Here is a 25488-nt window from a genome sequence, read left to right as displayed (position 1 = left end):
CTATCGCAAGTACGTTTCAAACTTTTTCCTTTTCTAAATTCTAGGGTATCTCCTTTGATATAACATTTAAATGATCAATTTTGTAGGCAACATTTGAGGTTAATTCATTATGAAGCTCAAAGCGCCTCTGACTTATATATAAAACATCAACGCAAATTTTTCGATTGGTTCAAATCTTAGGTATACATAGTCATTTTGTAGGCAACAATTGAGGGATGATTCATTTTTCATATTCATTTTTAATGTATACGTAATTATCAGGTTCTACAACGGCGCGAGAGAGAAGATATCTCCGATGATTTCTTTTCACTTGCAATGGAACCTTCGTCTAAGGTGTGCTCTTACAATGGATGCATTGTTAATGGGGTACGGTTTCACACTGTAGAGCGTGATAATCGTCGAGCTACAAAAAATAGTGGAGTCCTAGTGGCCGGGGAGATCAGTAAGAACATAAGTGTGGATAACAATTTCTACGGTGTTGTAGACGAAGTATTAGATTTCCAATATGCGAACAGAAGACGCGTTTTCTTGTTGAAGTGTAGATGGTTTGACACAGATAACAACAAAAGTAATAGAACACATGTGGATTTAAGATACAAATCGATCAATACATCACACTTTTAGTATGCCGACGAGCCTTTCATCTTTGCTATCCAAGCACAACAAGTCTTTTACATTGATGACATCAAACATGGTAGCAATTGGAAAGTTGTTCAAGTAGTCCAAAATAAACGAATATGGGATGTACCGGAACTGGATGATGTTGAAAACGCACAACTAAATTTACTAGAAATTGTTGGTGGCGTCCGAGTGGATGAAACCATTGAGGAGGTTACTTTATGCAGAGTTGACGTTGATCCTACAGTTGTGGAAAGACCAATTATTGTACATGGCGATCCTGATTTCATAAACGATGATGATGAAGAACAATTATCTCCCAATAACAGTTCAAGTACTGATGAATAATTTGAATTAGATTATAATGATGAGTAATGATGTATCTACTCAATTCTCTTTTTCTCTAGCTTACACATATTTATTGTTAATTTAATATTGTTTTCTCTTTTTTATGTTTGTATAGATACGATGCCAACCCTAATAGGCAACGAGAGGCTAATGAAGAATTCCAGGAGTTATATCTAGGTAACACGGTATCTTCTGTGGGTGATACTTTAGGTTAGTATATTTGGAAATATATTCTGTTAACTGAAATACATCATAAATTGTTTTAAATTTTTTATTCTTCAGATAGTAGCTCAGCATCCAATCAGAAGAAACGAGAGCATTCGCAGAACATCGAGTTGGAAAGATACGTCCAAAAACATGGGAGAATTACAATTGTGATAAATGAAAGGGAGACGAAACTGATATCTCAAAATTCGGTACGATTTAGTAATACGATCGGTATCGTCGTGAGATCTGCATTTCCAGTACGTACTTTTACTGAGGTTCCAAACGAGTTCATAGAATTGGCTAAAAGTCAATTATTGGTAAGTAATTATAAGTTATTCTTTTACAGTCATGAACATCATCTATGCTAATTCTTCCCTCCCTCTTTTGTAGGCTCATTTCGAACTTTATTTGTCCAGTCAACGACTTAACCATTTTATAGAACATCAAATGCAAAACTCCTTCAAAGAATTTAGAGCAGATTTGCATAGACATTACAGAAAATGTGGAGATCCTCAGCAAGTACGTGCTAGTTTGCTTAGTTAGCTTAAAAATAGGCCAGAAGATTGGTACTTTTTGTGTGACTGCTTCGAGAGTGAAGCGTTTCAGATACAATATTTATGGCGTGTATCATTTGCTGCATTTACTAATACATCACACTATTGACATTTTTTTTCCCTTCAAATGTAGGAAATATCTGTGACGAATAGGAAAAATAGAGAGAAATTACCATTCAACCACGTAGGTGGATCGAAGTCATTCCTACAAATTCAGGCAGAGTTGCAGGCAAAGGAGGGTCGAGAAATAGGACGTGTTGACCTATTTAGGGAAACACACTCTAAAGGTGGCAAGTTTGTGAACGAGGCAGCTGAAAATGCACATGTAACATTTTTTGCTTTATTATCGTGATTTTTTTTTCACTTTTAACTTTAGTCGCTCGTTTTTACCCATTTAATTATTATGTCTAGCATCAAATGTTGGAATTACAATCCAGCCCCACCCTAGAAGGTTCTCAACCACTAACAAGGGATGAAATCTGTGAGACGATTTTGGGTAGACGACCCGGATATTCAAAAGTTCTAGGTTGGAGCCCTAAGCCTAAGTTAAGAAGAAGTATCATCTCATCAAGCTCATCATCTACTCAAGGAACGGAGGCGAGAATGGAGGAATTGAGAGTCAATTTCCAACAGTCTCAGTTGAGGATTAAGGAACTTGAAGACGTTCAGAAAAGAATGCAAGGGGATCATACAAGACAAATGGAAGAAATGAAAAAAAAAATGATTGAAGACATGGTACGATCACATAGAGGAGACCCATCAAATTAGGTATGATTACTACATTATTTAGTTGTCTATTATGTTGCTATCCTACAGTTATGGTAGCAAAATTTAGTTATGTCTTAAGTAGCTTTATGATAATTAAAGAATTGTTGGCTATCCTGCAGTTATGGTAGTCAAACAATTGGATTTTGATGTATTTTTTGTTGGCTCTCTCATTGCCTATATTTTTTACTTTTTATTCAACTGTATCTCGCGCTCTCCCTGTATCTCGCTCTCTCCTTGCCTCTCGCTCTCTCCCTGTATGAAAGAGCTGGTTAGTCAAGAGAGAATTTTGAGTCTTATCATTATTGTTTTGAGTCTGTCTTCGCTTCTCTTCCTCCATGATTCCCTAATGGAAGACTGACCTACTCTTGACATACTGCATATTCACCTTCCCCTAGGATCAAAACTTCTTTTTTTTTACTTTTTATTCAACTGCATCTCGCTCTCCCCCTGTATCTCGCTCTCTCTCTGAATCTTGCTCTCTCCCTGTATCTCGCTCTTTACTTGCCTCTCGCTCTCTCCCTATATCTTGCTCTCTCCTTGCCTCTCGCTCTCTCATATACTATTCTTTAAAGTTTATATTTTCATCTGCCCCTTATTTCAGCCACATTCATTTTCTCTCTCTCTCAAATATTTGAAAAACTTTTAACAAATTGACAAAATGGTTTGATCAGTAATGATAATAATGATGCCACATACCACACACATATACAACTAAAATTAAAAATATATATTGTTTTATGAGATTTTTATAAGGATGATCAAAAGTTGATTTATAAAATTTTTGTATGGATGACCTTTTTTTTTGCTAATGCAATTTGATTAGCTTTTTAAATTTTTGTTGGCGTCACATATTGTTTGAATTGTTTTTTTTTCTCACTTTTGTTCTAGTTTTTGCTCACTTTCTTACTCTTATTCTCTCCATTTGGTTTATTTGGTATCTAAAAAACTCTGTTTGTTGTCAAAGAAAGAAGAAACAACTTTGTCATTTATTGTCTCCGTTGTTGTGATTAGAAGCAAAATATGGAGAAAGTAGTATTATCATTGGTAGAGATGAAATACAAATTAAAGAAGAGAAGGGAACTAGAGAAAAAAGAGAGGGTGGGAAGATGTGTTTTATTGCAATAATCCTCTCTATTTTCCTTTTAAACGTAAATTATTAATGCAAAGAGCAATAGTTAGCTGCAGTCTAAGTTACACCAAGTTTCATATATTCATTCATCAAACCATTTTGGAGACAAATTTGAGTTTTATGTGTGTTAATCATCATTGTTTACTCGTTTTGATGTTCATTACCACCCGTATTGGAGTTTGAACATGTTGTGGATGTTTATCAATATAACATTTCAATGTTTTTGTTTTATTGTAGAATGTTGTTCGGAGATGAGTTGGGACAATTGTTGAAGATGCTGTGTTCGAGAAGTGTTCTAGATGTTGTTTTGATTTTACTTCTTTTATGTATTTGTGATATGAATGTTTATCGACTTCGTTTGGATATTGTAATTTTTTACTTGTTATAAAATGGACTTCATTTTCGTTTATGTGAATCTTTATTTGGTATAATATGTTTTACAGGTTTTCCGATCAAATTTTTAAAAAAATTACAAATGATATATTAAATTTTAATACTCCCCACATATATATATAGGTCCCTGACGCACTTTAACACGGCATCGTGGAGTTATGGTTGAAAACATCCGGACGCCTACGTGGTGCCAGGAGTTAGGGCGAACTCCCGATACCTATGTGTATCGGAAGTTTATGGGGGAACTTCCTGACGCCGTTGTAGTGCGTCGAGAGTTCTTTGGAATTGCCGATTGCCGTATATTAACGCATCGGTAGTTCCAGGAACTCCCGACGCACTACGATGCGTCAGGAGTTCCCCATAACTCCCGACGTCGTTTAAAAGTGCGTCGGGAGATCTCCCCTTTGACGAACTTTCCACACTTTTCTGACGAAATGTGACGTCGGGATAAGTCAAATTTGCTATGAGTGATTGAAACAAACTGGCTCAAACTTGCATATTTCAATCTCAAAACTCAATATAGAACTTAAAACCAAATAAAACCCACTTTAACTTCAAACCTAATAAAACTTAAAACCCACAACTCTAAACCTCTCACGAACCCATAACTATGAATATTTCAATCTCAAACCTAACATAAGAACTTAAAACCGCCAACCAACTTAAAAGAATTGAACAAAACCAAGAATATGCTTACGTTTACTTAAACTTATATATAAGTGTTTTATAATCTTAAAAAAACCAACTTACCTCCCCCCCCCCCCAACTTAGTTTTTCATTGTATACTCCCCACCCTAAAAATTATTCACGATCCAAATTACACAACAACATAGATTAAGAATTTGAAACAAATGAAAACATATCTACATTTATTTAAAACAAACCAACTTAAAATGAAACATACTTGTACTTAAAAATCCAACCAACTCATAAACAATGAAACAACCCCCCCCCCCCCCCCAAAAAAAAAAAAAAAAAATTCTCAATCCCAATATACAAACCAACACATATCGACATTTACTTAAACTTATTTCTACATTTACTTAAACAAACAACCTTAAACTTAAACATGCTTGTACTTAAAACCCAACCAACTCATAACAATTGAAACAAACCAACATATATCTACATTTACTTAAACTTATATTTACGGTTGGGGTTGATGCCCTGAATCTCGTAGGGTCCTATAGTTTGTAAATACATGTATGAACAAACATTTGTGATGTAATAATATGAGATATTTTCTTCACTACTGCCTGTGAAATATAAGATATTTTAGTTGTATTAACCACAAACCAATAAACTAAGATCCCTGGTTATCATTGTAACTTAAGCATGTATATGGAGACATACAAGTGGATCATGTCTTAAGTGATAACCTAAATGGTCTGTAGTATATAGATAAAGGATGGAAACCTTATCTTGGTGACACTACAAATACGACCCGCTTTGTAGATGTTACGATTGTTGTAAAGTTCTACATATGGTCTGATCCTGATCATTCATGTGGAGACATGCGAGCAGAGGTATCATATACAAAGGAGTTTAAATATTATATGTGATGTGATATTAAAACTATAGGTTAAAATACATTAATTGGAGGAATTGATATAAATATGATTTATATTAAATAAAGAAGAAAAGAACTATGGTTTAAATATTATATATGATGTGATATTAAAACTATAGGTTATAAATATAATATGATAAGTTAGTTATTATATTTATTTATAATAAAAACAATTATGAGATAATTGTTTTAAATAATTGTTTTAGTTGGTTATTTCCTTTCTCCATTAACCGTGCAAGTGGGAGGTTATTTTTAGTTTTAATAACTGAAGAATAAAATGAAAGGAGTTTTCATTTTTTAGTGGTTGATCGCATTATCATATTACTAATCAATCAAGCGAAATAAAGCTATACGATTGCCCTTTCGAAAGACTAAACAACCAAATGAGAGTTTCAAGACGCGAGCAAGAGTTTGCTAGATGATTGTTATGAGAGCGAGAGTTTGCTAGAAGATTTCTCCACATTACTAGACGATCGAGTACCCACTATCTATACAATAGACTAAACCTTTTTCCCACTTACTCGATTGTGTAGCTCGATCGTATACTTCTTATTTCCCTCTACCAAACTCACACAAAGCCCACACCTCCTGGATTCTCACTCTGAATACTAAGGTAATCGAGTGGTAGTGTTGAGGGTTGTCGTTCGAAGATTAGACTGTTCGTGATTACATTGCATGTTCGTTGCATTCGTGATCGTTGAGACTTTGCTAGGACGCATGACCAGTGTAGCTCGAAGGAATATTTGAAGAAGAGTTCTTCAAAGTACATCTTGATTTCCTTTGTATTTAGTTAAGAAAGCATGTTGTAAATGAAGTTTGTATTTACTTTAAGATGCATAACTGTCCTTGTATGTTTGTGAATGAACGCATACCTCCACTTAGTTTTACTTAAATGAAGTTTATTGAATGTACCCCCGCCCCCCAAAATATATATATATATATATATTACTATAACTTATTATTATAATTCACTACGCAATCCAAAGTGTAAAACAAACTTAATTTAGCCACTCGAAAATAAATGAAACTCAAACTTCAAAAATCCCTCCTCCCAGCATATTTAGTACATAAAATACTGTAAAATCACACACTCTCAGATAATACTAACTATACTTATTTTACCTAACCTATACCGATTTTATATTTGTTACCTTGAAGAAAACTAGAGGAATGGAGTAATTATAAGTCACAAAACGTTAAACTAAATTGAATGTTTACTAAGTCGGGCATATAAAAAAGTGTGAAGAAGTGTTCATATCTCACACCTAAAATTTTCGGATTCATCTTCTCATGAGCTGTAAGAGCATAGCTTTCATATCAATCTCATCTCACAGATTGTTTTTTTCCTTCCCAATTGCGTTCCAAATTAGACAAGTCTAGCCTTTAATTTCTCTATCCTCTTAGTTTTTCTCCTCTATAACTTGTGAGGAGATGCCACCTAAGACGAATAGATTTACTTTTTTATTATTATTCAATTTTATATGTAACCCATTTCGGTGTTCCTCATCCAAGGCCCGTTCCTATGCCCAACACCTACTCATATATTTCTTCTTCTGATATTGGTTCAGACCAGACCCTTCTTGGGTAGAGGCTTCTCTCAGCTCGACCATTTAACTCTACATCAATAATTAGGACTAATTATTGTATGACAATAGTATATAAATAAAGTTACATTGTGGAATAAAAACTTAGATATGCATCATTAATGGCCTGATTAACAAACGAAGTCCATTGTTTGACCATCGGGTCCTTTCTGTAAAACAATTCACATAGAAAATATTAATAATACTTCCTTAGAAATCAAATATAAAAATACTTTTAGTATTACCGTGGATTCTAGTATGCGTATAAAAGTCTTAGAACATGTATGAGGGTACTTTTGGGCTGACCAAGAAAATGAGAAATTAAGAGAAAATGAGTAATTGAAATGTAAGTAAACATAAAAAAAAAAACATAAGAAGTTCTTACTTTCCAGTTGGTGGATTCAAACTTGTTGCATAAAAAATGTCAATCTTCTATGTCGTCTTTAAGTCGATTAGGTGGGTGTACACGAGCCTCTTCAGGACTTGAATATTTTTTATAGCGTTTGTGTAGTTCCACCCTATACTCTTTGAACGAACTTTTCATCTATTCATCGATGAAATTACTGACTAGTTGGATGGACAAGTTTAACACAAAATGGTTCTGAATTAAGAAAGAAAAGAAAAATTAATTAGCATATCTACAGATGCAGACACATATATATAATTTGTAAAATATCAAATAATCATCTTACCAATAATCGACTTTTAACTAGCTCTCTAGTTTCTATTGGTACCTCTCTCCATGATCTATAACAATCAGAAAAATATTTCCGAACGTTGATACCAATGACATTGCTAAACTTTGTTACATTGTTGCAAATTGGTTTCACATATCTATCCAAATCAACATTTCGAGAGTATCCGCATCTAGCCCTATTAGTCGTACAACCAGACTCTGAAGAAATTATACGTCGTTAGTTTAATTAAACATTAGTTTATATACAAATTACCAATTATGGATCTAAAATAAAATGTGGATCTAGAATAACCTAAATTATCTCCCATGAAGGATGATCCGCCAATATGCTCGGTCACTAAATACTCCAAGATTGCCTCCTCATTAGTGTAGCCTACCATTGTTTCTATGCAAACAACAATATATATGTTATACAACAATATGTAAGTTATGAAATGAAAAAGAAGATATATATTTACATGGTTATTCCGTATCATTAAGATGTTCATTGAAACTCAAACTCCTATTAGAAGAAGATTATACATCCTCTTCCTCATCATTTATGAAGTCATCATCAACTCGCTGTATTATCTATTCTTCTACGACTATAGGATCATCATCAACTTTACCTAAACTGATATTGTTCATTGATTCATCGATTGTACAAGTAATATTATTCATAACTTCTAATAACTCAGGTTGGTCATTCTCACGTTCTTCTGCTTCTAGCATGTCCCACACACGCTTGTTTTGGACTACTTGCACCATTTTTCAATTATTACCATATTTGGAATCGTTGATGTAAAAGACTTGTTTGGCTTGACTGGAAAATACAAAAGGCTCGTTAACAAACCATTGACGAGCTGTATTAATTGATATATACCCCAAGTCCATGTGTACTCTATTAGTCTTTTTAGGGTATGTATCGAACCAAGTATACTTAAACATAATTACACACCTTCTCTTGGCATACTGGAAGTCCAATACTTCATTGACAACACCATCAAAATTATGGAGATCACCTCCACCTTCATTTTCTGAAGGCACCATGATCCTTATATTTTGTGTTCTCCGATAATTATCACGCTCAATACTATGATAGCGTACTCCATTAATAATGCATCCACTGTATGAGCGCACTTCTGAACTTGGCCCCATCGCGAGTGAATATATATCATCAGACATATCTCCATTTTCATGCAATGAAATAACCTTTTAATTCAGTACAACACATTAGATCTTAAAAACTAGTGTCGATAGGAATTAATTCAATTGAATTTTTACTTGTCTTTTAAACTCATACTTACATGAGATTTGAACCAACCAGGAAAGCCTCATTGGTGTCTTATGTATAAATCATCCTAACTTTGAGCTTCATGTCGAATTAGTCTCAAATATTTCTTATAAGTAAGAGACGTATCTCAATTTTATATTTCACACTTTGTATCAAAATCATCAATTAAAATAGAATGTTTAAAACATACTTTCGATAAGATTTTATTTCCATGCAATTGTTCAAGATGTACCAATGTGCACTGCATTTCTCTTCTCTCGATAATGTCCTTACTCTTAGAGCTCCTAATGGTTGTGCATTTTGTCTGAACATTGAAAAGTCACCACATATCTCATCCTCTGAAAGTCTATCATCATTTCTTTCATCTCTATTGAACCTCATCTCAATTCCAGTTATGTACAAAGAACAAAATACCAACGATTCATTCATTATATATGTTTCTACTATAGAACCCTCAGAACTTTTACATATTGTTTCAATGTCTATAAGCTTCTTTCGATAAGGTACCTCCAACTATAACTAACTGGACCTGCAACTTTTGTTTCATATGGCAAGTGGACTGCTAGATGCACCATTACATCAAAAAATGACGGTGAAAATATTTTTTCTAACTTACAAAATATGATTATATTGTCTCTTAGTAATCGATCTAAATCTCCTATAGATATTGTTTTTGTACATAGATCACAAAAAAATTTGCATAACTCAACGATGGGAATAGACACGTCTTTTTTTTAAGTATGCCCGAACTCCAATTGGAAGAAGCCTCTGAAGCATAACATGCGAGTCATGAGTTTTTAGCTCTCATAGCTTTCCATCTTTCTCACTCACACATCTTGATATATTTGATACAAACCTATCAGAAAATTTGACTGATTTCATCCACTTACAGAATGCAATCTTGTCATTAATAGTCAATGTGTATGCAGTGTGTGGCTTTACAACTTTATTTCCTACCTTTTGTAGGGGTATTTCTTTTCGTATATTTAGATCTTCCAAATCCAAACGAGAATTAGTTGTATCCTTATTCTTTCCCTCAATATTTAACAATGGGTCTACCAAATTATCACAAATATTCTTTTCAATATGCATAGCATCCAACTTATGTCTTAATAAAAGTTTCAAACAATATGGAAGTTGGAAATATATACTTTTTTTTATTCCAATTTAAACTTCGTTTATATTTTTTATCACATTTATTTGGATGTTTGCTAAGCACGGGAAAGTTTAACAAGTTCACCTCTTGTAAGATATCTTCCCCATCCATGAAAACTGGAGGAGGCCTACGTTCCATTTTTTCATCATATTGTATGCTCTTGCACCAACTGTAATTATCTAGAAGATAACGTCGATGCCCCATAAAACATTGTTTTCCTCTTAGCCTCAATGATGATGTATCTTCTTTAAAAATAGAGCATACTTGGTAACCTTTGGTACTCCATCCAGATAGGTCACCATACGCAGGGAAGTCATTAATAGTCCACAATAAGCATGCAGGTAGTTGAAGTATTCACTACTAACACAATCATAAGTGTGCACAACATCATTCCATAACTCCTTTAACTCTTTAATCAATGGCTGTAAATAAATATCAACTTCTTTTTCAGGAGATTTTGGATTGGGTATAAGAATGGAGACAATGAAATTTGTCTCTTTCATGTATCTCCAAGGTGGAAAATTGTAAGGAATGAGCATCACTAGCCACATACTATACGAAGTACTCATATTCCCGAATAGATTGAAGTCATCTGAAGCTAGTCCTAACGAACATTTTGTGGGTCTGAAGCAAACTGAGGAAACTCACGATCAAAATGCTTCCACCCTTCAGCATCAGCTGGATGTCGCTATTGGGTTTTATGTCCTAAAACTCGCAGTTTGTAAAAGATAAACATATTCTATAATCAATAAACTTATTATTAGTTCTATAAATTGCATAAGTAAGAGTCTAGATCCAATAAACTAAGATCCACGGCTATTATATGTATACTTGAACTTTATGTAGAGACATAGAGATGGATCAAGTTTGAGTAAATCGCTAAAAGGATCTATAGCACATTATTAAGGTTGGGTACCTTATTCTGGTAACACTATTGAATATGGCCTACTCTGTAGCTGTTACAAAGAATTGTAAAAATGCTACAAACAAAGTGATCCAGATTCGTTCATGTATTGACATGAGGAATGGGGATGTCCTATGCAATGAGTTTGCATAAGATCGGACCAAGAAATAAGTCACTCTTACTTTACAATGTTGTTTACTGTATAAGACTGACTATTTCACTTAGATTACCTAAGTAACTCGATCTAAATCCTGAGCAAACTATGAAATCCTATTTATTCGAGATTATCCTTAGATTTGCATAGGTGAGGGTTGATTCAACAGCGCCGCTCAATAAGCCTCCCATTTTAGGGGTAAGACTAGGTAGATAGCTGAGCACATAGGGTGCAAGACGGAATTCACGCCTACCCGATTTAAGGATAGGAGAAAGGTTGTTCTCTTAAGTACTGAATCCAGGTCTTGAACAAGGGGTTCACCCCCTCACTGGGCTAAGAGGGACCTGGTTTAGTGACTGGATCACAAACCAATTGTTCATTGGAGAATTAGTAGGAACTTAAGAAACAAGACGTAATCTCGGGGGTAAAATAGATATTTGACCCAGCCGTTATTATAAACAACCTATGAAGGGTCGACTTACTAATTATGGTTAAATCATGTGGACATGATATATCTACACTGAGGGGAGTACATCTATGGGCTTTAGTGAAGTGACCCATTAGTTAACGAAAGGGGATTAATTTAGTGCAAAGAGTTAAACCAATTAATCTCGGATCGTTGGAGCCCATGATCTGTAGGTCCGTGAGGTCCCCTTACTAACTCATAAATGGATTAACTTTAGAGTGGCGTGATAAGTTTATTTGAAATATTCAAATTAGAATTAAACGGAATAGGAAAATTAATTAATATTTAAATATATTTAAATATTAAATTTATGAAGGTGGACTTGTGTAAAATCAATTAATATTTCATATTAAATGAATCAGAATTAATTAAATTGTTTAAATAATTATTTATTAATTTTATTAGAAAATTAATTTATNATTATTTATTAATTTTATTAGAAAATTAATTTATAAAACTAATTTTGTAAAATTAATAATATTTTCAATTTTTAAAATCATTTGGTAAAATTTAAAAGTTTGAAAAACACAAAATGGAATTATGGATTTTTCCATTAGCACCTTCAACTAGCTCACACTAAACCCACTTAAGTTTGACTTCAATAATTCCAAGCAGAAACTGCATCTCATGCAGCCATCTTCTTGGCATTAAAGTCCTGCAATATATAGAGAAGATTGAAGTGGAATTGAGGCATGCAACGATAGAGTTTTTGTTGAAAATTTCGTGTTAAAGAAGTGTTCTTCAAGTAGATTGTTGTAGTGAGTTTTTCTCCAAGTTCCCTTCATTCAAGCTTATTTTGAGTCCCACAACTCAATTAAAAGCTCTAAGAGAAAAGTGAGGAAGATCTTAAGGTGGTCTACAGCGAGATTTGGAGAAGTTTGCAGCTGAGAATCGAGCTTCTAAAAGTTTTATAAAGGTATTTCTTCAAACCTTCTTATTATTGTATGAGCATGCTTTAGTTATAGCCAAAACTAATAAATTAGAATGCTTATTGATCCTTGTTGCTTCCGTTGCATGCTGATATACTCCTACAGTCGCAACACTCCGTTAGTTTCAATACGTTTATCTTTATGCCACCTCATTTCAGGTGCAATATGGGTAGATGAAAATAATCACTTCAATCTTGGTATCAAAGGAAAATGTTGAAAAAAAATTATGTGGGATCTTTTTTACTTTTTCCAGATTCAACTTTGTATCGAGATTCACCACATACTGGATACCATTGCAAATCAAAAAATTCTTTCCAATATAGGATACAATCATATTTGCAAGCATGAATAGACTCATAACCTAGTCTTAGGTCATGTAATTTTCTTAGCTTCGTAAAATGAACTAGGTATAGATGCTCCAATGGGAAATGTTTCTTTTAACAATTCAAGTAACAAATCAAACGACTTGTTAGTCCAATTGCTAAAAACCTTAATATGCATCAACTGTTGGATTTTATGTCCTAAAACTCGTGGTTTGTAAACAATAAACTCATTTTGTTAATCGATAAAGTTGTTATTGAATATATGAATTGCTTATTTCATTTTAGAAATAAATCCAATAAACTAAAAGATCCATCACTATTACATGAGCACTTGAACTTTATGTGGAGACATAAGAGTGGATCAGATTCGAGTAAATAGTCAAAATGGTCTATAGTATACGAATAAGATTAGGTGCCTTATTCTGGTAACACTATCGGATGCGGCTCAGTCTATAGTTGTTACAAGGAGTTGTAAAGTTCTACAAATGAAGTGATCTTGATTCGTTCATATGGTGACATGAGGAATGTGGGTATCCTGTTTTGCATAAGATCGGACCAAAAAATATGTCACTCTTACTTTATAACATTATTTATTGTTTAAGACTGACTATCTCAAAACAATGACCTAGGTAATTTGACCTTAATCCTAAGCTAACTATGAACTCCTATTTATTCGGGATTATCCTTAGATTTTTATAGGTGAGGGTTGGCTCAATAGCACCGGTTCAATAAGCCTCCCATTTCAAGGGTAGGACCGAGTAGATAGCTAGGGAAATAGGGTGCAAGATGGAATTTACTCCTACCCACTTTCAGGGATAATAGAGAGGTTGTTCCCTTAAGTGTTAATTTCGGGTCTTGAACAAGGGGCCCCACCCTCTCATTGGCTCGAGAAGAATTTTGTTTGATGATCGGATTGCAAACAAATTGTTCATTAGAGGATCAATAGAACTTAAGAAACAATAGGTAATCTCGGGGGTAAAACAGCCTTTTGACCCAGTCGTTATTACGAAAAAACTGTGAAGGGTTAACTTACTAATTACGATTATATCAAGTGGACACAATATATCTACAATGAGGGGAGTGCAACTACTGGGCTTGTGTGGAGTGACCGGGTAGTTAGCGAATGGGGGTTAATTCGGTGTAAAGAGTTTAGCCAATTAATCTCGGATCATTGGAGCCCATGATCTGTAGGTCTATTAGGTCCCCCTACTTAGGTCCCCCTACTAACTCACAAATAGATTAGCTTTAGAAAGGCGTGATAAGTTGATTTGAAAAGTTCAAATTCGAATTAAGGGAATTAGTAATTATATGTGATATAATTACACGTTTAATTTTGGAATTAAACGTAATTGGAGAATCGATTAATATATAAATATGATTTAAATATTAATTTCATGAGTAAGGATCCATAGTAATGAAATTGGTGACAAATTAATTTGATATTTGATATTAAATTAGTAGAATTAATTAAAAAAAATTTAATTAATTATTCAGTATTAATTTTATTAGACAAAATAATTTTTGTATTAATTTTTGTAAAATTAATAAAATATTGATTTTAATTAAAGAATTAAAATTGAAAAAAAATATTTTAAAAATCAATTTCAAAATCAAAAAATAGAATTTGAAAATTAAGAAAATCCCAGTGTGGGATTTTCCCACTTTCAAGCAAGAAAGTTAGTCACCTTTTTATACATAATTCCACCACCATTCAAAGAGTAGCTGGAATCACTTAAAGTGATCAGATTTGCATGAGAGTCATGTAATAAAACCACTCTTGATTGAGTGAAAAAGTTGATGCAATTGCTGAATTGTTGAGTTTTTGAAGGTTGAAGAAGTTATTCTTCAACAAGCTGAAAAATCAGAAAACCTCTCCCTCAATCCACTAAATTCAAGCTTGTTTTGAGTCCCACAACTCAATCTAAGGCTCCTAAAGAATAGTACGGAAACTCTAGTGGTGGTCCACAGTAAGAATTGGAGAAGGTTGCAACTGAATTTCAAATTTAAAGAGGATTTTCAAAGGTATATAATGAAACCCTCTTGATATCCCCTGAACATGCTTATATTGATGTCAAAATTAAGGAATTGAATGCTTAACGATCCTATTTTCTTCTGCTGCATGTTTCCATAAACCAACATAAACTTCACCAAGAACAACAATGAAGAGAAATTTGTACAACCAGGGTATAACTGGTTGCGTGCTTCATTTATTAAGTCTTTAAATAAGCTTGAATTGTTATCTCTTTCTTGGGCATTGGTGTGCATCTCATCCTCATTTTCTCCTCCACTTACATCGGCATTCTGACACCGTAGATCATTTATAATATTCAAAATTTTATTTTCTTCATCTATAACATTCATCTGTGTCGTACTTAATCCATTATCATGTGTCGATTGAGATGTAGGACTCTCGTATACCCTATACAAGTCGACTGGGTCTTCGTGATATACCATTGATGATACGATGGGGGAATTTCATTAATGAATAAATGTCGTTCAACTCCATCTATTGGCTCTCACCTTGCATTCATACATTTTCTGCACAGACATCTTGTTTTTTCCAAGTTATTAACATGAAGTTTTACAACTTCAAGGAATCGATATACTCTTTTTGCATACTCAGTTGATAACTTGTTCCTAATCATAATCTACTCTTTATCCATTCTTAATAATATATGAAATAAGTTGAATTGTATGATTTAGACAATTAGTTATATTAGAACACATAGTTCCAATTTCTAACTTTTAATTTTATTTCATTAATTTTTTAATCGTGTTTTTTTTTTTTTTTTTTTGAATTTCCCAAATCATTCTTGAAAAGACAATCACTTGTAATCCAATCGAACACTATTGAATTTAGTGGTGACACAAGCTAGAGATTACACTCTATCACACATTTCCACCCCTCAATTACACTTCAAATTCTGTAAAATAATTGACATAAATCATTCACATTCAAATTGATTCACATAAACCATCCCTTGGTTGGGTCACTCATATAACCAAATTTGAATGTGAATGAATTTGAATGGTTTATGTGAAGTTATGTCAACGGCTATAACCAAATTTGCACTTTAATCTCTAGCTTTTGTGGGACTTTGTATTTAGTATGTGAGAGGTTATATATGAGTATAATAGATTTGGATTTTGTTTCAATGATTCAACAATAGGCAAAAATACTAACTACTAAATAATAAGCTTGTAAATGAAATAAAGTGAAAATATAATTTCTTACAAAAGAATATTTTCATTTTTATGATTTTGAGTTGATTGTAAATGAAATAAAGTGAAGATATAGTTCTAAATTATTAATCAAATCTAGAGTTTTAAGAGATATAATTATTAGTTTAGAGTTTTAGTTTATCCTTTATGTCATTTTTGTGTATATACAAATTATGATTCCTTTTTAATTTATATGTTTATGATCACTTATATAAATAGGTGATATTAACAACTTAGCTAGATATTAACTAACTATAATTATGAGAATTCACCATGGGAGATGTAAAATTATGCCAATTATGCCAAATATATAATTAATAAAAAAATAATAATTAGATACATCATTTAAAAAAATACTAAAGGTACCAAATAATCACACCACAATCTTTTAGGCGATTCTTAGACTCATATTCTAACAAATTATGTCAATTATGGATTATCTATGTGTATCCTATTCATACAAAAGGGATGAAAATAGAAGTATAGTAAAATTAGGATATATTATGCTGACAAACTAACTAAACATAATGAATTTACAAAACATAAACTAACTAAATCATGAACAAAATTTAGGATATGAACAAAAAAATGTTACCAAAAAATCGAAAGCCTAGAGTGCAAGCGGGCGAGCTGACGACATCTGGACGACGAGTGGACGGGACGGCGACTGCACAGGACTAGATGGCGAGCAGATGGGACGGCGACTGGATGGACAAAAATCGAAGCTTGTGTTTCTGAGATCGAAAGGATAGAAAGAAAAATGGAGGAAGAAGGAAAAGAAGAGGTTTTAAAAGAACTTCTCCCGACGTTCATCTGATAAACCGCCGGGATAAATGCCATATCCAGACGGCAAATCAAAACCGTCGGCATAAAAGTTATGCCGCCGGGGTTCTGACATAACCGTCGGCATAACTTCACAACTTCCCACATAGTTACTGAAGGAACTCTATTTACAGAGAACCTTTCAACAGAAGCGGATCGTCCAAATCCCATTGTGATTGATTGCATAAATTTACAGTCATATAAGAACAGATTATGCATAAATCTTAAATTACAGCTTGCTTTGAAATAAAAACAAATGATCAAGAGACTATACCTTTGAAGAATCATTATTCAAGTAAATCTCTTGATCGAACTCGTCCACAAACGTGTCGAACAAGTCATGAACTCCCTCGAACAAGCAGCAAGTAGTAACTCGATCCTCGAACCAACTGGACACTACTACTTGGTGACCTTAGTATTCTTGGTGTGAGAATCTAGGAGTGGTGGACTATGGCTAATTTTGGTTAGAGGGGATGTTTAGAGTTTGAGGAGGAAGACGATCAAGTAGACGAACAACACTATTGTGTAAACGAATAAGTCTATCGCATAGACAAGTCTCTCGATCATGTAGATAATAAGGCTATCATATAGTCTCTCAAGCAATTGTGTAGATACTCAATTGTTAATTCTTGTCTCTCGTATGTATGGGATAATTAGAAAATCATTATCATTTTATTCCAAATTTGCCATAAAACTAAATAACTACCCACTAAGAGTGGTTATAAAGAAAAAGAATTTAATTATCAAATAATTAATAAATATAAATAAATATGATAACTAACTTATCATATTATATTTATAACCTATAATTTTAATATTGCATCATATACAATATATAAACCATAGTTCTTTTTCTCTATTTTATGACATTTAATATAAATCATATTTATATTAAATTTAATAACTATGAATCTTATTCATAAAAAATATATTTGAATCATATTTAAATATTTGTTCCTCTAATCAAACTATTATGTATCATATACATTATGTCAATTATATCATAAATAATTGAACTAATTTAATTATATCATATATAATCAAATTCCCTCTTATTAATTTGAACGTTTCAAATTAACCCAAAAACTGATTCTCAACTTAAATCCATTGAGCTACCAAGGGGACATTATGGACCTGTAGCTTGAAGCTCCAACAATACGTGAATAACTGATTAAACTCTTTAATCACATTATCCACCATCCGTTAATTGTCGGCACTCTGCACACTTCACACTACAGACATATTTCTATGTCCATTGAATATAACCAATAAACAGTACGATGACCCTTCACAAATCGCTCGTAAGTACAATTGGGCCAAATTACCATTTTTCCCCTATAGTTACATCTAACTCCTTAAGTACCATTGATCCCTTTAATGAACAATAGATCATAGTCCCACTATGACTAAACCCTTCTCGGGCCAAGAGAAGGTGTGGCGTCACATTGTTCAAGACCCGGAATCAGCCTTTAAGAGAGCAATCTATCTACCTACCCTTACTTCAGGGAATGAGTGAATTCCATTTTGTGTAGTTGAGTTCCCAACTCCCCAATCAGACGAATCCCTAAAATAGTAGGCTTGTTGAGTCGGCGATCTGGCCACTTTCACCCATGAAAATCAAAGGACCGCCCGCATAGGCAGGAGTTCACAACTCACTCAGAATTAAGGTCATGTTATCTATGATCATCCTAATGAAATGAAAGTCTTAATTATGAACGGTGTTATATAACAAGACTAAACATTTCATGGTCCGGTCTTATACAAACTCCTTTGTATAGAATATCCCCGCTCGCATGTCTAATACATGAATGATCTGGATCAAATCATTTGTAGCACTTTACAACATTTGTAACACCTACAAAGCGGATCATACTCGTAGTGTCACCAGGATAAGGTACCCAACCTTATCCATATACTACAGACCATTTAGGTTATCACTTTAAACACGATCCACTTGTATGTTTCCACATACATGTTTAAGTTACAACGATAACCATGCATCTTAGTTTAATAGTTTGTTGTTAATGCAATTAAAATATCATATATTTCATAGACAATGTGAATAGAATGTCATATATTATAAATCACGGAATGTTTGTTCATACAAGTGTTTATAAACTACATGACCCTATGAGATTTAGGACATAAACCCCAACAGTTACAAAATCCCAACGGTCACATGCAAACCGTTGGGTTAACACCAAGTTATGCCGACGGTGTTCTGACACAACTGTTGACATAACTTCACAACTTCCCACGAGTTACAAAATCCCAACGGTCACATGCAAACCGTTGGGTTAACACCAAGTTATGCCGACGGTGTTCTGACACAACTGTTGACATAACTTCACAACTTCCCACGAGTTACAAAATCCCAACGGTCACATGCAAACCGTTGGGTTAACACCAAGTTATGCCGACGGTGTTCTGACACAACCATTGGCATAACTTCACAATTTTTCACGAGTTACAAAATCCCGACGGTCACCTGCAAACTATCGAACTAACACCAATTTATGTCGATGGGGTTCTGACACAACCATCGGCAGAACTTCACAACTTCCCACCTAATTACAAAATTCTGATAGTCCCATGCAAACCGTCGGCTAACACCAAGTTATGCAGACGGGGTTCTGACACAACCGTCGACAAAAGTTCACAATTTTCCACCTAATTTTTAATTTAATATCCATCTGTCGACGGTCTTTTTACACCATCATCGGCATAACTTCACAAATTCTCATAAATTTTTTTATTATAATAACGATCGCCTAATGGTCACTCCAAAATCGTCGGCCGAAATACAAATACTAGACGGACACTCAAATACCGTCAGGCAAACCAAATATTAGCCCGACGATTACTTCCATATTGTTGGCCAAAACATTCTCGAGCACCATTGGGAGAATTTATAATTTCCCAAAAAAAATTTCAATTTTCTATTTCGTTATATGTCGACGGTCTAGAACCGTCGGGCAAGGGACTTTTTCCCAATGGTGTTGCTTCAACCTGTTGGGATTGGTGTCCTAAATCTCCTTGTAATCTCGTAGTTTGCAAAGTTTGTATAAACATATTGTTGTTAATAAAATAAGTGTTATTTTATAACCATATACTCAATCCAATAAACTAAGTTCCCAGGTTATTTTATGTAATTTAAACAAGTATGTAAAGACATACAAGTGGATCTTATTTAAATAATGACCTAAACAACCTGTAGTAGATGGATAAGGTTGGATACCTTATCATGGTGACACTACGGATATGGCCCGCTTTATAGGTGTTACAAGTGTTGTAAAGTGCTACAAATGAAATGATCCTAATCATTCATGTAGAGACATGTGAGCGGAGATATCTTATACAAAGAGTTTCTTTATATAACGTCGTTAATAATAGAGATTTACATTTCACTAGGATGACCATAGGTGATATGACCTTAATCCTGAGTGAGTTGTGAACTTCTGCTCATAAAGACGGTCTTTTGATTTGTATGGGTGAGAGTAGCCAGATTGCCAACTCAATAAGCCTACCATTTTGGAGATTCGTCTGACTGGAGAGTTGGGAACACAGCTTACACGAGACGGAATTCACTTCTTCCCCGATGCAGGGGCAAGTAGATAAATTGCTCCCTTAAGGGCTGATTTCGAGGATTGACATAGTGGTCACACCCTCTCCCGGCCCCGATAGGGACTTGGTCGTAGTTAGACTATGACTTATTATTCATTAGAGGGATCAGTGGTACTTAAGGAGTTAAATGTAATTACAAGGGCAAAAAGGTAAGTTTTGCCTAACTTTACTTATAAATAATTTGTGAAGGGTCATCGCACTGTTGATTGGTTATATCCAATAGACACATAAATATATCTGTAGTGCGAAGAGTGCAGTTATCGATCTTTAGTGGAATGACCGAAAATTAATGGATGTTGAGTAATTTAATTAAAGAGTTTAATTAATTATCCAAGTACCGTTGGAGCTTCGATCTACAAGTTCATAAGGTCCCCTCTGTAGCTCAATAGGGATTTAATTAAGCATTAATTTTGGATTAATTTGAAGTGTTCATATTAATTAAGGGAATTAATATATATATGATATAAATATATAATGTATTTGATACATTATAATATAAGGTAATATGAGAGGGATTTGAATATGATTCAAATACTAATTATATGAATAAGATTCATGTAATTAATTTAATATAAAATATAATTTATATTAAATACCATAAATAAGTTTAGAGGAATTAAATATTTGGATATGATTCAAATATCAAGTATATGGATGAGATTCATATAGTGAATTTAATATAAATGTAGTTTATATTAAAATTCATATATTATTGAGAGAAAATAACACTATAGATTATGTTGTATTTGATATAACATAAGTGTATATATATATAGTGTAATATATATATAGTATATATATATATATATATATATATATATATATATATATAATATATATATATATATATAATATATACTATATATATATATTATTAATTTAATTTATTTAAATTAATTTTAATTAAAGGGAGGGGGTTACAACTCTCTCCCCCTCAATCTCTCCGTCTTCAACGTGGGTTATGGAAGAATGAATGGCTCTCATTCATCTTCTTCCACAATTCTCTCTGTATGAGTTGGTTCTTTCTGGAAAAAGTTTACAGAGAAAAAAATTCTTTCTTCCTCTCTATCTTCTTTCCTCTTCCAAAACCCTAAGGCAGAGCCCACACCTTCTGTCATTCTCAATCTCTAAGGAGAATATAGGAGGCTCCGTTTGGTGGTGTCCCTTTTGGAGAAGGAGATCCATTCGTGACTTTGCTCGAGGGGATTCTTGAAGAAATGATTCTTCAAAGGTATTTTCTTCTTCCTTTTTTTCTTTAGAAAGGCATGTTGTAGGTTTAAGTTAAATGCATAATCCTTCTCTTTTAATTTTGTAATTTTTGTTAGTTCTGTGAAAAACAAAAGTTGGGATCAATCCCTACATCTTGCTGCGTAAACCTTCAATGGTTTTCCTTACACAACCGTCGATAGAACAAAAACATCGCCCGACAATCATGATACCATCAAATAGCTGATTACGCCCGACAATTGGGTTTCAGATCATTGGGATAGATTCGTTATCACGATAGTAGTAAACGATCTGTCGGGATTGGGTTTTCTCCTGACGCCGCCATTCACCATCAAGGGAAGTTAGATGCGCTGACGGTTTTTCCTACGTCGGGGAACGTTTCTTCAGGAATAATGAAAATTCTTGTAGGGACATGTATGAAAGTTAAATTTGTAGTTTCTTCAATTTAAATGAGTTATGTTTGATTTTTGTCAAGTAACAACTCAATTGAATTAAGTTTGACAAATGTTTCAATTTTTGTATTTATTTGATTTATTTTGTATTTGAAGAGTTACTAAGTTACCAACCTAGAAATAACAATTTGTTTCTTCATTTGTAGCATCCCATTCCAAATTGAAGATTTCTTTCATTTCTTTTTTCTTTCTTTTGTTCTTGAGTTAAGTTGAGAGTATCCAAGAGTTTTGTCAGATCTGAGTAGTTCAAGGTTGCAATTCTACTAGAGTTAATCGTTGTATCCTGCTAAAACGATCGTTGTAGTCTGCTTGTAGCTCATGCAGAGCAAATAATTGTTTTCAAGACAATGCTTATTAGAAGTGTGTGTCAACTACGTTGTGAGTCTCCAAAAGTTTTGAAGTTCTTTCAAGTCTTTGATTATTTCCATATCTAAGTCTTGTTACTTCATCTTACTTACGTTGAATTTGAATATTATACATTGAGTGTACTATTCTCAATTGAGTTGTAATCAGTTTGAGTGTATTCAATTCTTATATACCATTTTCTCCTACAAAAATATCATCTAGAATCCAATCTTACATGATAGATATTTTAGTAATGCAATTCTAGAACGAAATAAGAATGGTCTAACATGTCTTACAACTTCTGGATTAGTTCATATTTCTTATATTGATACGTTAATATCAAGAACTCTCTAATGTGCTTCCAAACATATTTTGATTCCAATTTATTTGGAATAACTTTCCAAAGTGTTTAAAAAAGTATTTTCAAATGATGGGAAAAAAAGTGTTCCTAAAAAGTTATTCCCACGGAGATTCTTTTCATTTTAAGTTGGTACTCTTGATTGTCCAATTTTCTCTTGGTGGTTCAATTTTCTCCTTTTTCTGGCTGGGGATACAAGAAACATGTGCCACAATTGATGCTCATTGCTGATGACAATGATATTTCTCAATTAAAAGACAGAAGAGAGCTGTGATGTTCTTCTGACTAAAGCAGTAGAGAGAGAGAAGCAAAAACAAATGGAGAAGATATCATTAGTTTCCGAGTCAAAAGTGTTATGCACCCTGTTATCAATATCATGATATTCATTCATATTTTCGTACCTTAAGAATCACATTGAAGTCAATTACTAGCCCAATTTAAAATTAATACAATGATTTAAAAAAAAATGGATTAAAATCTATCGATTAGTTACTAACAAAAGAATCAACAATACATCAATCTTAACCAAAATGAAATATTCAGGAATTTCCTATAAAAAAAAATTACTCAATATCCTACCTATCGGTAACCCCCAAAAAGCTTCAAAAGAGTTAGGCTTGAACCCTACGCTAATGTCTCTGAGTCACCAGAGATTATACTGGAAGCCTCTTTAAAAGAGGGTAACGCCAATAAATGTAATTAGTATCCCTACGACCTGTCTGTGATCTCTTGCATAAGCAGGATGATGATGGCATTGGCTTCTTTCGCACCATCTTTAAGCTTGAAACTCCGTTCAAGTTTCATCCATACTCGAAACTATGGTTAAGCCAGGAAAGACAGACGGATGATCTTCATGGTAAGAGCTAATCAGCATCAAATTTGGAGAAATTATCTTGACTCAGCCAATTGCAAGTTTATCAAGCTACAACTCTTCTGTAGAAAAGAACATATGCAGCAGAAGATTTTATCTTATCTAAGCCAATGGGATAAACATGGCTATCATCGAAGTCATACCACTGGTCACCACCTTGCTAGATCACAAAAAGAGGGGAAAACAGAGAAACCATTAACACCAATAGAATAACTTTTTTTTTTATAAGAAACAATTTCATTGATTGAATGAAGTATCCAAAGGTACAAAAGGAACTCAATCAAAGGGTTAATAAAAGGTGTTTCCAGTTTGCAATAAGGAAAGAAAAACTGTGACTATGTATTCAAGTTGAAACCAGACAAGTGGTTGTCAATAGAACTCTCACTGAGGTGGACTTAAATTTAAAAGAAAAATAAATAAACATAAAGATAACGCGGGAGGGAAGGAACAGAAAAGAATGGTTTGTAAGTGGGGAACACCAGGGAGAGGTTGAATAGATGAAGATAAGCCGGAAATCAGAAGGAAAAGAAATGGGGTGGAGTGGGGCGGGAAATTAGACAGAGATCTTCAACTTCGAGGTAGATATCACTTTGTTCTTTACATGCAATGCAATCACCTTTGCCACCATGAACATGTGTTCATGATAAGGAAATGCCAACAACAATCAGGAACTCGCCCCATGGTAGAGTGCATGGGGCATGGTGGCTTGCCACACAGACAAATGATAATGTCAGCCTCTATATGAAGATATCTATCAATTATTTGTTTATGCAATCTCACGTATGGGGTGCCCTAAGAGCAAAAATAAATGAGTCCCAACAGGTATGCTCTACGATTGCATGCACGTCAAAGAATGGGCTATTGACCGCACAACAAATGATGACTTGGAGAAGAAAAGAGAAACTAGTACTCAACCTTCCTAATTGACCAATGGTTCTACTAGAACAATCTTAGTGACTGAGCAATGTCTGGACACAATCAGATTCTCGGTCTGTCACTAGTACTTCAAGGATCAATTGTCAATATGATCATTGGTTACATATTCAACTGACTTGAGGCAGAAATTATTGTTCTATCATTTCTTCTGCCAAACCTTTTATACCACCAGCAGCATACTATTTCGTATGCAGGCTAAGAAGAGTATGCAAACTAAGAGTTATAATATCTGCTTTGTATGCACAAGATGAACTCATACAGCAGAACATAGTAATTATTTGCCCGTTGATTTTAGTGTTAGGTACTTAAGTACCTTGGAGAACCACACTCCAAAAGCTAGCTATTGGGGTGGGAGAGCCACTTTAGTACCATATTGGTCATCCCATTCTAACCAATGTGGGACAAAGGCATCCCATACTACCTTAGTTCCTAACAATACCCCATCCTCGAAAAGCCGACGTCTCGGTGGCTACTCTGATGGTACTTCACTCGGCCACACCCGGTCAGAACCCTCCACCGGTTCCACTCCGTAACGTCAACAACCGGCTCTGATACCATT

At 33.8% G+C, this 25488-nt stretch overlaps 1 protein-coding gene and 2 long non-coding RNA genes across 6 annotated transcripts in view; 2 read left to right on the top strand and 1 right to left on the bottom strand.

Moving 5' to 3' along the window:
• The window catches only part of LOC120087888, a 13992-nt gene extending 12634 nt beyond the window's left edge, over window positions 1-1358 (top strand). The window contains exons 2-3 of the long non-coding RNA XR_005484720.1: window positions 1082-1143; window positions 1249-1358. This is a non-coding gene — a long non-coding RNA (uncharacterized LOC120087888). The remainder of the gene's footprint in view (window positions 1-1081; window positions 1144-1248) is intronic.
• Window positions 1359-7562: 6204 nt separating this feature from the next.
• Window positions 7563-25488, bottom strand: part of LOC120088099 (ubiquitin carboxyl-terminal hydrolase 8) — a 28507-nt gene continuing 10581 nt past the window's right edge. For 2 of the 4 annotated variants that reach the window (XM_039045158.1, XM_039045161.1), the window contains one exon: window positions 23467-24153. In XM_039045158.1, coding sequence (XP_038901086.1) covers window positions 24040-24153 — 114 coding nt within the window. In that variant the 3' untranslated portion in view covers window positions 23467-24039. Of the gene's footprint in view, window positions 7772-8144; window positions 8253-23466; window positions 24154-25488 lie in introns of those variants that run through there. The other 2 variants (XM_039045159.1, XM_039045160.1) reach the window with 2 other exon arrangements.
• Window positions 21649-22558, top strand: LOC120088101. The gene is made up of 2 exons (XR_005484821.1): window positions 21649-21971; window positions 22066-22558. It is a non-coding gene; the product is annotated as an uncharacterized LOC120088101 (long non-coding RNA).

This window comes from Benincasa hispida, chromosome 10 (genome assembly GCF_009727055.1).
Source record: "Benincasa hispida cultivar B227 chromosome 10, ASM972705v1, whole genome shotgun sequence".
NCBI classification, from domain to species: domain Eukaryota; kingdom Viridiplantae; phylum Streptophyta; class Magnoliopsida; order Cucurbitales; family Cucurbitaceae; genus Benincasa; species Benincasa hispida.
Note: the sequence above shows the minus strand (reverse complement) of the source record. Positions and strands in the feature narration are given on the sequence as shown.